Source organism: Gorilla gorilla, chromosome 10 (assembly GCF_029281585.2).
Source record: "Gorilla gorilla gorilla isolate KB3781 chromosome 10, NHGRI_mGorGor1-v2.1_pri, whole genome shotgun sequence".
Taxonomy (NCBI): domain Eukaryota; kingdom Metazoa; phylum Chordata; class Mammalia; order Primates; family Hominidae; genus Gorilla; species Gorilla gorilla.
In genome coordinates, this window is record NC_073234.2 from 36,101,548 (window position 1) to 36,116,979 (window position 15,432).

The 15,432-nt window shown below is 34.7% G+C and overlaps 1 protein-coding gene across 3 annotated transcripts in view; it reads left to right on the forward strand.

Annotated features, from left to right (window-relative positions):
- Window positions 1-15,432, forward strand: part of SLCO1C1 (solute carrier organic anion transporter family member 1C1) — a 57,414-nt gene that overhangs the window by 17,771 nt on the left and 24,211 nt on the right. For all 3 annotated transcript variants that reach the window (XM_004052843.4, XM_055358076.2, XM_055358075.2), the window contains 4 exons: window positions 1,650-1,796; window positions 3,644-3,742; window positions 8,295-8,540; window positions 9,579-9,743. In XM_004052843.4, coding sequence (XP_004052891.2) covers window positions 1,650-1,796; window positions 3,644-3,742; window positions 8,295-8,540; window positions 9,579-9,743 — 657 coding nt within the window. The remainder of the gene's footprint in view (window positions 1-1,649; window positions 1,797-3,643; window positions 3,743-8,294; window positions 8,541-9,578; window positions 9,744-15,432) is intronic.

Sequence of the window (15,432 nt, forward strand, 5' to 3'; positions counted from 1 at the left end):
AGGGAGAAGTTAGCAGACAGATACAGAGAATGACTCATAACTCAATTATTTCCCTTCCTTCAGGTGAGCTCCCGTTCCCTTAAAGTCTGTTTCGTTAGACATAGTGGACACAAGACTCACCCTAAAGCTGATGATAAGGATCTTCTCAAAACCGCTCCACATACAATCCTCATCTCCCCTGCAGCAATCTACAGCAGAGCTGTCCGCAGAACTATCTGTGATGATCGGAATGTCTTATATCTTTGCTGTCCAATACAGTAGCCCCTAGCTGCATGCGACTATTGGGTATTTGAAATATAGTTAGTGTGACAGAGAAAGTGAATTTTAATTTTATTTAATTTCAATTTTAATAGTCACATGTGGCTTATGGTTATTGAATTAAAAAGCACAGACCTAAGGTGCCTACACTTCTGTACAAGAAGACTCGCCTACCAACAAGCTTCTTACAATTATACAATTGCTAGGGCTAGAATGTACACTAGAGTTAATTTTTAGAAAAGGAATTCATATCATATTTTTGGAAGCAGAATAGAAATCCAGAGAAGACAAGTGAAAATTCCATGGTCATTTACACTTTTCTAGAAGAGGCAGAGTCAGATAGAATCCACGTGAGTGCAAAGGAGTCTTTTCTGTTAGTTATGCAGTCTGATTCACTTGCCCAAAGGTGTTCACCTTAGTTCTTCACATAATCTATTCTTCACAATCAAAAAATTAGTTTAAGAGTTATTAACAGGTAAAGATAACTCCTACCTCATAGGATTGTTAGGAAGATTCAATTTAAAAATGCCTGCAAAGCACTTAGTTCAGCACGTAGCAGAGAAAGAACATTCAGCAGTGATGATTGTTGGAGGTTGTTAACATTATCAATTTTATTAAAGCACCTAAACCTTCAAAGCTATGTTTCATTTATGATATGGGGGTAATTATCCTAGTGCACATGATCATATTAAGACATGAATTTTATGAAAGCATTTAAAAATGGTTAGCCTTGAATTTTACTCTAAAAATGCTGTCAAATGATTTCTTTTGTTGGAATAACTATACTGCTAAAGTATAGGGATGTATAATTTTTATGTAAATTTGTTTCCAGAGTCCTAAAAATGGTTATTCACTAACAAATATAAATGTAGGCAATACTGCCCAAATGTTGGAATATCAACCATATAAAAATTTGAATTTCAGATAAAACTGGGTCAACAATAAGATTACTTGTGATTTCTGCTGAAAAGTAGAACTAAAAATTAAGGTGAGAAAGACTTTGTTCAAAAGAACTAAAAATTAAGGTGAGAAAGACTTTGTTCAAAATTTTCTGTTTTGCCCCAGATAGATACTGAATGTCATTGTAGTGTGGGAACTCAAATAGCTCAAGGTAGGAATGAAATGAGAAGGAGAGAGAGATAAAAAAGTAAAGGGATCAGGAACAAGAAGCAATAAAGTTCCTTGGTGAAGTCTCTCGGGCATTTACTCTGCCTAAAAGGTTGAAGGTATAAAACATTTTTAGAACTTGACCAAACTCCCATCAAATTAAGACTATTGCACAAAAACTCCTGCGTTGTAGTTCAGTTTAATATATACGGTAGAAATGCAGAATAAATATTTAATTTTTAAAGTGACCTATTTTCAATCCTCTGGTTTGCCTTTCTTTCAAGAGTGTGAAGTGGACACTAGCTCTTCCATGTGGATTTATGTTTTCCTGGGCAATCTTCTTCGTGGAATAGGAGAAACTCCCATTCAGCCTTTGGGTATTGCCTACCTGGATGATTTTGCCAGTGAAGACAATGCAGCTTTCTATATTGGTAATATTGGCATATTGCTTCACTTATCTTCTTGGGAAGCAGGGTGTCTAGTTTTCTGAATTCCCCTCTATGCTAAATTAAGTGGGGAAGCTTTTTATACTTCATATCCAACTCCTTTATTTAGCTCACACATTTCTGAAGTGCACAGTTCAGATTTGGATGATGAAGACACCATAGTTAGAGGGATCTATTGCATTAGAAAAGGAACATCAGATTAAAAGAAAATAACTGCGAGCTTAGCTGCAATGACGTATGACCTTGTGAAAGTATCTTCATGGGCTTCAGGTTTCATAGGTTCTTTTTAGTGGGTTAACTGTACAGCTAAAGCATTTAGGCATTTTAGTTTATTTAAAAGTTTGTTCCTTGAGCCCTAGCTTTCCATTTGATAAGCCCTTGATAAGCGCTTTCCATTTGATAAGCCCTGATTATTTAAAGCTATGAGGGATAGGCAACAAGAAATCTTGAGATCTCAAAAGCAGGTAGAAATGGATAAAGAAAAGTATATAAAAAATAGAAGCAAGGCCTGAGGCTACCTCATCTCTGGAACACATCCCAGTAAATAGACCAGCAGCTAAAAATCTGAAAAACCAAAATAATATAGCAGAGGCAAAGTCCTAAGGTAAGACACATCTAAACAGCATTTATTGGTTTCCTCTGATGTCTTAATATTAAGCTAGAAATACATGTCAGTCTCTCCTTTTTTAACTGTTATTTTACCCTTTCCTACGGTGTTGACATACATCAGTCTCGATTTCTTGAAATTCTGATCTTTTAAAGGCCTCACGTTCAGGGACAGAAAGGCAAGATTTAAATTCATTGAGGGGCGCTACAGCTAGGTCCACTGTATAATCTTGCCTTGGCTATGCTCTGCAGGACTCCAGGGGGTGCTGGTTACACCTAAATAGGCTATAGTTAAGATCACAGCTCTTACTCTAACAGAAAACTTCAGTAAAATCAGGAACTGGAACTGCAACAAACACTTCATCACCTGCACTAGGCAATTACTCTAGAGACTGGACGAAAGGTCACAGCCAGGAGAAGCATACAGGTGCGTAGGTGTCCCCTTCTTCTCTAGGAGCTCAGGGCTTGTTCTCTTTTCCTCTGTTCCAAAAAGTATCTGGTAACTGCCGTTTACTCTTCCAGTTAACTTAATCTCCCATGAATATGTGTGTTTTAAGCTTTGTGGTGAAATGAAAAACAGATTGGAGATATTTGGAAGGGAAGAACTACCTTTCTGGTTATTAGAAATGGTGTCCTTTAGGCCATCTGTTCCACCTGGCTATGAAGGTTGGCCTGAATGGTCAAGAGGGTTCCAGAGATAACTTTTCCTGCTCCAAATCCTAGCACCTTTGCTAGCTGCATCTGGGGATCTTTACAGGTCCTGCTCTCACTAATGATACCACAGAACCTCGAAATGAATGGACGCACTTTTTTACTAAGGTGGAAGAAATCCATTTGAATGTTGAAACAAGTCTTATGCTTAACTGAACGTAAAATGTTTTTGACAAACTATCAAAATTAATACAATTCTAATTTTTATCAATGAGGAATCTAATCCTAGGAAATAAAAGTTTTTTCCATTTTGGAAAATTAATTTCCTCAGAGTATTAATGTTATTTTCTTACTAAGACATATTTAATGCCTTAAAATTGTTCATTCTTCTCCCAAAGCAGTGAAGGACTTATGTCCTGATTTGATGTGGTTTTAAAGTTAACTAAACACATGCAAATGAGTTAAAACATTTTGAGCTACTGACTGGATCACACATTTCTTGTTTAAAATTGTATTAATTTATCAAAGTAAAGAAATAACAGCTTTTTCTTTTTCCTTTTCTTTTCTTGGTGCAGGGTGTGTGCAGACGGTTGCAATTATAGGACCAATCTTTGGTTTCCTGTTAGGCTCATTATGTGCCAAACTATATGTTGACATTGGCTTTGTAAACCTAGGTAAGGGAGTTTATTTTTTATTTATTCATATATTTTAGTTACTGTAACATTTTTAATGGGAACAGTGTGGAAATTATCAAATTGCCTTTCTATAAAATGACAGAGTTGTAATCTTTCATAAACTAAAAATTTTATTATTAATATAGTTATACAGATTAATAAATGGAATATGAAAAACAGGTGATAATTAGAACTGGATGACCAATGGTTTGTTATTAAGATCTATCCTTTTTCACTTCTGATTTGTCAGTTTAAATGCATTCCAGCGTAGTTAAGACTGAAAACTGTAGCTACTTGTTGGCTTTTATTGGCTTCAGGTGTATCAACATTTTTTACAGTTACATCAATTGATAATGTATTTGGGGACTTGACAGAAAGACCAAGGATTTAAAGTCTACTGGCGACCAAACAGCCCTTCTTTTTTTTTTTTTTTTTTTTTTTTTTTTACTCTGCAAGTCATTTTTAGGTGGAAGCATGTTACAGCACATTATCGAGCAAGACTGGCTTTTCTTCTGGGATATTGCTTGTGTAGGAAATAAATGGCAAAGGGGACACTGATTTTTCCGTAGCTAATAACTTGTTTCTATCTCTGGGAGATGCACCCTTTGGAAATAGATGGCATTTGTCAGTATTTTTTTAAAGAATTCCAAGAGATCCATTATAAACTAAACAAGCGTCACTTAAAAAACAAACATGGAATTGCATTTTGAAGCCTTCATGTTAAAACAGAAAGCAAAATTCTTGCATCTAAATCAAATAAACTACAAGTCAAGCTTCAAAAATGTTATTTATTAATTCATTAGTTCCCATCCAATTATTTTGCATTTACTTTATGCCAGGTGCTATTCTACAGTTCTGAACAAATCAGTTGAGTTCCTTGACTTCACAAAGTTTAAAATCCACTGATGGATTTTAGAGACAAGAAAGTATAGATGCGATGAGCAGTACAGAGGAAAATTGTTAAGGGGAAGCAATTAACATGCAGCAATAACCTAGTATGAGCATTTTACCCAGTATAATGCAGTGGCAGTTGAGCCTACTTGTCAAGGGCCATGTGTTTATTTCATTCTCACAGAGTGTCATGGTAGAATATAATGAAATGTTTTCTAGGTTCTTGCCTAGGAAGAAAACAACACCCACTTGGTTTGATTCAAAAACCTGTCAATACTTTTTAGTCAAATGAGAAATGATTTCAAAAACAAACTTTTTATGACGAATAAGATAACTAAAGTTTTGCTTACACATACAAATCTTGCTTCATATCTAGAATAGCTCTGAAGTATTGTTAACCATCATTTAATAAAAAATATTCTGCTAATTTGAATGAGTCTTGAATTTAGTATAATGAGAGGTTTCCAACGGGTTTGGACTGGAGGGTGCAGAGCATAACTCTTCAAGTAAAATCTCACACAGACATTCAATATGTAAATCAAACAAAAGTGGTGCTGATATAGAGGAGTCGCCACATGAGGTTTTGAGCCTTCAAAGTTCTCCCCATGGGTTGCCTTCCTCTTACCAGGGGTCTCTTGCAGAATCCGAGAGCACAGTTTGAAAATCATGAAGCCTCTTCCAGAATTTAGACTATATTTTTAATCTAATGAACAAAAGAAAGTATCTTGCTCCAAAATTCACTCTCTTTCCTTCAATAACAGAGAAAATACAGACATAGCTTGTTTTATTGTGCTTTTTACTTCATTGCATTTTGCAGATATTATATATTTTTTAAATTTAAGGTCTGTGGCAACTCTGTGTTGAGCAAGTCTATAGGCACTATTTTTCTGATAGCATGTGTTCACTTTGGGTCTCCGTGTCACATTTTGGTAATTCTCCTAATATCACAAGCTTTTACTATTATTATTATTATTATTATTATTATTATTATTATTATTAGCATACCCATTATGGAGATCTGTGATGTGTGATATTTGATGTTAGTATTGTAATTGTTTTGGGGCACCACAATTGTGCCCATATAAGACAGCAAACTTAATTGATAAATGTTGCATGTGTTCTGACTGCTCCACTGACTGGCCATTCCCCTGTCTCTCTTTTTGGACTTCCCGATTCCCTGAGACACAATAATATTGAAATTAGGCCAATTAGTAACCCTACAATGACCTCTAGGTGTTCAAGTGAAAGGAAGAGTTGCACGTCTCTCACTTTAAAAGGAAAGCTAGAAAAGATTAGGCTTAATGAGGAAGGCATGTTGAATGCCAAGACAGGCGAAAATCTAGGCCTCTTGCACCAAACAGTTACCCAAGTTGTGAATGTAAATTCTGGCAGGAATTTATAAAAGTGATACTCCAGTAAACACATGAAAGATAAGAAAGTGAAATAACCTTATTGAGATAAAGTTTTAGTAGTCTGGAGAGAAGATTAAATCAGCCACAACATTTCCTTAAGCCAAAACCTAATTCAGAACATGGCCTAACCCTCATTAATTCTATGAAGGCTGAAAGAGATGAGGAAGCTGCAGAAGAAAAGTTTGAAGCTGGCGCAAACAGGTTCATGAGGTTTTAGGAAAGAAGCTGTCTCCATAACACAAAAGTACAAGGTGAAGCAGCCAGTGCTGGTGGAGAAGCTGCAGAAAGTTATCCAGAATATTTAACTAGGATTATTGATGAAAGTGGCTATGCTAAACAACAGATTTTCATCGTAGATGAAATAGTCTTCTATTGGAAGAAGATGCCATCTAGGACCTTCACAGCCATAAAGGAGAAGTCAATCCTGACTTTAAAGCTTCAAAGGACAGGGTGACTCTCTTGTTAGGGGCTAAGGCCACTGGTGACTTTAAGTTGAAGCCAATGCTCATTTAACATTCTGAAATTCCTACACATAGACTCTTCCTGTGCTCTCTAACTAGAACAATAGAGATGTGCTGAATGACAGCACATCTTTTTGCAGCATGGTTTACTAACTATTCGAAGCCCACTGTTAGGATCTGCTGCTCAGGAAAAAAAAAAAAAGATTCCTTTCAAAATACTACTGCTCATTGGCAATGCACCTAGTCACCCAAGAACTCCGATAGAGATGTACAAAGAGATAAATGTTTTCATGCCTGCTAACATACCGTCCATTTTATACCCCATGGATCAAGGAGTAATTTTGACTTTCAAGTCTTATTATTTAAGAAACGTATTTCACAAAGCTATAGCTATGATCAATAGTGATTTCTAATGATTTCTAGTGATTTCTAATCTAGACAAAGTAAATTTAAAACCTTCTGGAAAGGATTCCCCATTTTAGATGCCATTAAGAGCATTTGCAATTCATAGGAGGAGGTCAAAATATCCACATTAGCAAGAGTGTGAAAGAAATTGATTTCAGCCCTCCTGGATGACTTTGAGGTTTTGAACACTTTAGTGGAGAAAGTAAGTGCATATGCGGTAGAAACAGCAAGACAACTATAATTAGAAATGAAGCTTGAAGATGCGACTGAATTGCTGCAATCTGATGATAAAGCTTGAACAGGCTGGGCGCGGTGGCTCATGCCTGTAATCCCAGCACTTTGGGAGGCCAAGGCGGGCAGATCACCTGAGGTCAGGAGTTCGAGACCGGCCTGACCAGCATGGAGAAACCCTGTCTCTACTAAAAATACAAAATTAGCTGGGCGTGGTGGCACATGCCTGTAATCCCAGCTACTAGGGAGGCTAAGGCAGGAGAATCGCTTGAACCCAGGAGGCGGAGGTTGCAGTGAGCCGAGATCGCGCCATTGCACTCCAGCCTGGGCAACAAGAGTGAAACTCCATCTCAAAAAAAAAAAAAAAAAAAAAAAGCTTGAACAGATGAAGGGTTGCTTCTTGTGGATGAACAAAGTGAATGGCTTCTTGAGATGGAATCTACTCCTGATGAAGATGCTGTGAACATTACTGAAATGACAACAAAAGATTTAGTAAATTACATAAACTTAGTTGATAAAGCAGTGTCAGGGCTTGAGATTGGCTCCAATTTTGAAAGAAGTTTTACTGTGGGTAAAAATTCTGTCAAATAGCATTGCACACTACAGAGAAAACTTTCATGAAGGAAAGAGTTGATCTATGTGGCAAGCTTCATCATTTTCTTATGTTCATACATTGCCACAGTCATTTCAACCTCCAACAACCACTGCCCTGATCAGTCAGCAGCCATCAACATTGAGATGGGATCCTGTACCAGCAAAAAGATCACTATTCACTGAAGGCTCAGATGATTATTAGCATTTTTTAAGCAATAACTTTTTTTAAATGAAGGTATGTACATTTTCAGACATAATGCTGTTGCATACTTAATAGACTACAGTATAGTTAAACATAACTTTTGTATGCCCTGGGCAACAAAAAAATTGATGTGATTCTGTATTGTGAAATTCACTTCATTGTGGTGGTCTGGAGCTGAACCTGCAAAATCTCCAAGGTATGCCTGTGATAAGATCCAGATCAAAAAAAATAGCATAGATGAATTATTAGGTATTTTATGATGTTATAGAGTTTTGCAAGAATTTATTTTTAAGTATATTATTTTAACATATTAGCTTTGCTGTTTGTATTACTTAGCCATCCCCTCTGTCTTTCAGATCACATAACCATTACCCCAAAAGATCCCCAGTGGGTAGGAGCCTGGTGGCTTGGCTATCTAATAGCAGGAATCATAAGTCTTCTTGCAGCTGTGCCTTTCTGGTATTTACCAAAGAGTTTACCAAGATCCCAAAGTAGAGAGGATTCTAATTCTTCCTCTGAGAAATCCAAGTTTATTATAGATGATCACACAGACTACCAAACACCCCAGGGAGAAAATGCAAAAATAATGGAAATGGCAAGAGGTAAGTCAAATTCTTGATTTTGAAGTATTTTCATTTTTCTGTTGGGGCTTAAGGAGATTTATAAATTATATCCCTCTCTTCACTTCGTGTATTAAAAAGTTGAGAAACCATATCAGAAGCAAAAATGGAAATTGATGTCAGCTTTATTACTGAACAACTGATTGCAGTACACGACCAAAGAGCAAAGGCTTGACAGCCTTTCCTGCTGATGTCTCCACCCTCACACCTCCTCAGTTTAGATCCTACAATTGTCTCTACCCAGGATTGCTGCTTCCTGTAATTCGGTGTATACAGGAAATAAAAGGCTTAATCTTCAAGGTTGGCAGCCTTTCAACAGATAAGATCTATTCATTTGAGAGATGTGTATCAATGCATGTCTCTCACCAATGATCAAAGGGGTAAGTGTTCTGTAGGCAAAAACCCAGTATTCTAATGAACCCCCTTCATGGAAATGAGCAGCCTCTCATGATATTGGTCCCCCTCTTCTTGTCCCTTCAAGCAATATTTACATTTATAGAAATTCTTCACATGTCTAATTGGTAGGCTACATAATAGGAAAAAGGGAGAACACCAATGCTCATTTCTAACACTAAAATTCATATATTAAATGGAGATAACTCTCATATTTCTTTCTCTTTGACCACAAGCTAAGTTTGAGGAATAGAGACAAGAAAAGTGAAGGTCTTTATGTCCTGCCTGTGGCTCCCAGCTAGATGATGAGGGAGTATTCTCATCCTTTTCGTCTTTTGCCCACATCAGTTAGAGGAATCTGTTCTTGTCTGACTCCTACCCTTAATATAATCTATACTGCATGTCTGTAGAAATGAGTGCCTATGTCTGGATTCGAACCTGGCCAGATCGCAGGCTTGACGCATGCCAGTGGCTTACTATATACATAGTGTATGTGTGCGCCACACTGTGACTACTCCCAAACTCTGTGACAATGGGCCCCAGCCCTGTAAGTCCTGCCAGCACGGCTACTTCTTCTTCTATGCGTGACACCAACTTTAATTAGTCTATGTTATTTTTGTTTTATAGATTTTCTTCCATCACTGAAGAATCTTTTTGGAAACCCAGTATACTTCCTATATTTATGTACAAGCACTGTTCAGTTCAATTCTCTGTTTGGCATGGTGACGTACAAACCAAAGTACATTGAGCAGCAGTATGGACAGTCATCCTCCAGGGCCAACTTTGTGATCGGTATGCTCATCTGCCTTTCATGCTTTCTCAGAGGGACTCTCTTAGATGTACCTGATTAACTCGGGAATCTCAGAGAAGATTCTTCCAAGATTTAGGTAATTTATGACATTTTAGATGAGCTCAAAAAGTAGCAAGAATGTTGTAGCAAGAATTATTCACATCTGTGGGTAAGTAACCCAGAGAGCAAGCAGTTCTTGAAGTGATATCAGAGACGAAACATGCATTTTATGAGGAGTTTGTTAATAATACTGGATATTTGTCTTTTAAGTGCAGCCGAAACCTCAAAACAGTGGCCATTTTACATGAACAGTTTCTAGGATTATATAAAATGCACAATGAGATAGGTTAAAAGACGTTCATTCCAAAACAAAACTTGTATTTTCGCGGTCAAAAAACTTTTCTGACTCCTGGCAACTGAGTTAGTTCAAAGGGTTGTGTTTCTAGCAACACAGTCAATAATAAGATAGAAAAGTATGAAGAAATGAAAGAAGAGAAACCAGAACCTACAAATACATGACCACCACTGTGGAAGCAACTAGATATTTAAAAAATCTACATTCGTTTCTTTAATCCATGAACATGTCATTTAATGTTACTGTTTCAAGGCATAACATATTTGTTTCTTGGGACATATTCCTTTATGATAGGAGACTCCAGTGGTATAAAATAATTTTCTCTAGTATTGTAAAAATCACTCTATATTTCTACCTCTGAAAGAGACCTGGAAGGAGAAAAAAACAGCCAAATGTATTTTAGGAGATATAATTTTTCTATGATAATCTTGGGTAATGGGCATATAGCACATGCTAATATAATTGACTGTTAGTTTTAAAAGATTTTTCTCCAAAATTCTTGATGTTAAGGTTACATCACTGAACATTTTTACTTTTAACATCAATTGGTTTAAATTAATTTTATTACTTATTGGCTGACCTAAAGAAATATTTTGTGGCTTTTTTCTCCAACACCCCATGCATGCTAATCAATGCTTTATATTGATTTTAACATGAATAGATGAGGATTTAAAGTTTAAGAGAGACTTTATTTCATTTTTATGTCTACATTGAGATATAACTTATCAACAGTTAAGTCTACAGACCTTAAACAGTTCAGATGGATACATTTTGATATATATAATATGTGTGTGTGTATATATATATATATATATATATGTGTGTGTGTGTGTGTGTGTGTGTGTGTCACATCCAGCATCCAGAACATACAGAATATTTTAGTTCCCCAGAAAGCTTAAATCTCCTATCAGTCGATACTTTTCCCCAAAGCTAATAACTATACTAAACTATATTATCATAGAAGAGCCTTGCCTGTTTTTGAACTTCATATAAATTAAATAGTATATTATATACTCTTTTGTGTCTAGCTTTTTTCAACTGAAGTGAAATCTATGAGATTATTTTATATTGTGCATAGCAGTGGTACATTCTTTTTCATGCTATGTCATATCTTATTACATAAATAAACCACAGTTTATTCATTTTATAGTTCATGGACATTTGTGTTGTTTTCTGCTTTCAACTAATAGTTATTTATAATACTATAATAGATAATATAATAATATATATTATAAATAATATATTTCATATACTATGAAAATAATTATACATACAATTATTTATAATAGCATTATAAATCATTATGTATTTATATGTATATTTATAGGTAATATTATAAATTTATGATCGTATTATAAATAATTACATTATAAAATATATATTTAAAATATCTAACATATATTAATATGTATATATGTATTAATTATATATTATATATTATAATTATATAAAATAATAATATATACAACATGATATATAACTATTGTATATAATATATAAAATACTTTTTATATTAATAATTTTTATAATTATTATTTATAATATTATAAATCATATAATTATAATTATTTATAATAGTATTTTAAATAATTATAGTTAAAGAAAGAAAAAATACAAATAAAAATATTATGTATTTTAATATGTATTAATATAATATATATTATATTATTTATAATATATTATAGCATATTACACTATAAGATAGTATTATATGCTATATTAAAATTTATAGTATATTACATATAGTACAGATAATATAGTATAATATATGATATATAGTAATACTATAATAATATAGTAACATCTGGTATTATATATAGTATATTATGTATACTATAATATATAATAATAATGCTATTATAAAATTATTTATAATAGTTAAAAGCAGAAAACAACATTCCACATGTACATTGGTGGGCCACTATGCTCATTTTTCATGGTTATACCCTGGAGTGCAATGGACATTTGTGTTGTTTTCTGCTTTTAACTAATAGTTATTTATAATACTATAATAGATAATATAATATGATATATATTATACTGCTAAGTGCAGTTGCTAAGTCAGAGGGAGAATATGTGTTTAAATAGAGTAGATATTGCCAAAACACAAGGAAGTTGTGCAAATTTATACTCCTATTAGAAACATAAGAACATTCCAGTTGCCCCACATGCTTATCAACACTTGGAATTGTCAATTCTTTTCACTGTAACCATTCTTATGGGGTATGGTTGTGGTAGTTCATGGTGGTTTAATCTGCATTTACCTAAAACTCTATTCTTCAAAGTTTCTGACATGTCATGTCTACAGATAATTCAAATACTTTTGTGAGAGATAAGTAATAGTATCTAACAATTTCATATCGTTATAGCTAAGATTGTTCCTGAGATCATATTGGTTTCACATTAGTAAGTATGGGGTGCAGCCGACTAAGCGTAAGTGGGCCAATTATTCAATATCCTCTCACCCTTACTTTGATTATTTGTACAATGGTGAAAATAAATATATCACTAGGTTGAAATAAAGATGAAAGTATACAGATAAAATGCATAGTAAATGTGTATATCTGTCATTCAATAAATATTATTTCTCTCTTTCTTTTCTTCTTCTATTCAACCTCTCTCTTTTTTTATTTTTTTTTTAACTTGGGCTATGGGATAATGATCTTCCTGCAATAAAATATGAGATAGATACAAAGAAGCACATTTCCTTTACTTCTTTGAGAGAAGGCATTTGACATACCATAGAGGGGTAAATAAACAGAAATTTCCCGACATGTTCAAGGGCCAACTGTTACAACGACAACTTAGTCTTGCTGTACATGTTTTTAAATGTTAGCCACATTCTTTCTAAAGTTTAGATATAGCATTTTTTCTCAAGTTAATTACTTTAACTTTGTGGAAAAATATTAAAGGAAAATAAATGACAATAAAATTTAAATTCAAGAGCTAGGAAGCATATTGTGAAATGATTTTGCTTTTTAAAGTTTGTGGAATTTTAAAAAGATTTTTAATGAAAGAAATTTGGATAGGCAGCTAGATTTTCATTTTTTCTTTTGTCTTTTATTTATTTATATTTTTCAATTTTTATTTTGGAATAGGGAGTATGTGTACAGTGCAGGTTTGTTACAAAGGTATATTGCATAATGCCGAGGTTTAGGGTATGACTGAACCTGTCACCCAGGTAGTGAGCATAGTACCCAATGGGTAATTTTTCAATCTTTCTCTTCTCCTTCCTTTCCCTCTCCAGTAGTTCCCATTGTCTGTTGTTCCCAACTTTATGTCCATGTGTATCCAATATTTAGCTCCCACTGATATGTGAGAACATGTAGTATTTGGTTTTCTGTTTCTGAGTTAGTTCACTTAGGATAATGGCCTCTAGCTCCATCTGTGTTGCTGCAAAGGGCATGATTTCATTCTTTCTATGACTGCATAGTGTTCTGTGGTGTATACGTACCACTTCTTTATTCAATCCACTGTTGATGGGTGACTGATTCCACGTTTTTGCTATTGTGAATAGAGCTGTGATGAACATATGGGTGCATGTGTCCGTTTGATAGAATACTTTATTTTCTTTTGGGTTTATACCTACTGATGGGATTGCTAGGTCAAATGGTAGTTCAACTCTTAGTTCTTTCAGAAATATCCAAACTGTTCTCCAAAATAGCTGGACTGATTTACATTCCCACCAACAACCTACAAGCATCCCCTTTTCTCCGCAGCCTCACCAACATCTGTTATTTTTTGACTTTTTAACAAAAGCCATTTTGACTGGTGTGAGATGGTTTCTTATTGTGGTTTTTATTTGCATTTCTGTGATGATTACTTATGAAGAGCATTTCTTCATATCTTTGTTGGCTGCTTACACGTTTTTTGCTTTGTTTTGTTTTGCTTTGTTTCTGAGCCAGAGTCTCGCTCTGTCACCCAGGCTGGAGTGCAGCGGCGCCATCTCGGCTCACTGCAAGCTCCGCCTCGCGGGTTCACGCCATTCTCCTGCTTCAGCTTCCCGAGTAGCTGGGACTACAGGGGCCCACCACCACGCCTGGCTAATTTTTTTGTATTTTTAGTAGAGACAGGGTTTCACTGTGTTAGCCAGGATGGTCTCAATCTCCTGACCTTGTGATCCGCCCGCCTCGGCCTCCCAAAGTGCTGGGATTACAGGCGTGAGCCACTGCACCCTGCCACGTGTTTTCTTTTGTGAAGTGTCTGTACATGTCCGTTGTCTACTTTTTAATGGGGTTATATGTTATTTTCTTGTTGTTTCGTTTAAGTTCCTTATAGTGTCTGGATATTAGATCTTCATCAAATGCATAGTTCATGAATGTTTTCTCCCATTCTGTAGAATTTCTGTTTACTTCCTTGATGGTGTCTCTTGCTGTGCAGAAGCTCTTTAGTTTAATTAATTTATCAATTTTTGGCTTTGTTGCAGTTGCTTTTGAGGACAAAGACATAAATTCTTTGCCGAGTGTGATACTGAGAAGGGTTTTTACTAGGCTTTCTTCAGGATTTTTATAGTTTAAATTCTTACCCATAAGTCTTTAATCCATGTTGAGTTAATTTTTGTATATGATGATAAGAAGGGGTCCAGTTTCATTCTTTTGCATATGACTAGCCAGTTATCACAGTACCATTTATTGAATAGGGAGTCCTTTTTCCATTTCTTGTTTTTGTCAGCTTTGTTGAAGACGAGATGGTTGTAGGTGTGTGGCTTTATTTCAATTTAAGCTTCTCCTATAAATATTAAGTTACATACAAATGATCTTATCTTTTCCTTCTCAATACAGAGACTGTAATAATTTAGTCATTTTTGCATAATTTCTCAGAATGCTTTTTGTAGACAAGATCTCTAGTAGACAAGATATATCAACTATCATTTATGACAATGATTATCATTCTCAATTTTTGGAGGTGTTACACAGACAAGTAGGAAAAAATTAAGAGAATAATTTGAAGGAAAATTGCTTATAAAAAACATTATTATTTTTTTGTGTGAAGGTCCAGGATATAACATGAACTTTACTAGGAGACAAGTTCTAAAACATCTCCAAGTACAATTATTATTATTATAACTCATAACTATTTGAACCCAAGGCATCGGTTTGGAAATCAAAGTTTCTAGCTTGCAGTCTATTGTAATTGTGCTGACCATCTCAAATATTTTACACATCCTTCATAACTCCTTTTTACATCAGTATCAAGGAATAAGATCTTTAACCTGATGAGTGTGCTAAAACAATAATTATATAATAAAATATAAGAACAATATAATAATAAATTAGCTCTTAAATGTATCTAAGGTTTTCTGATAGCTGGGTAAATATGCATGTTGAATTCAAAAG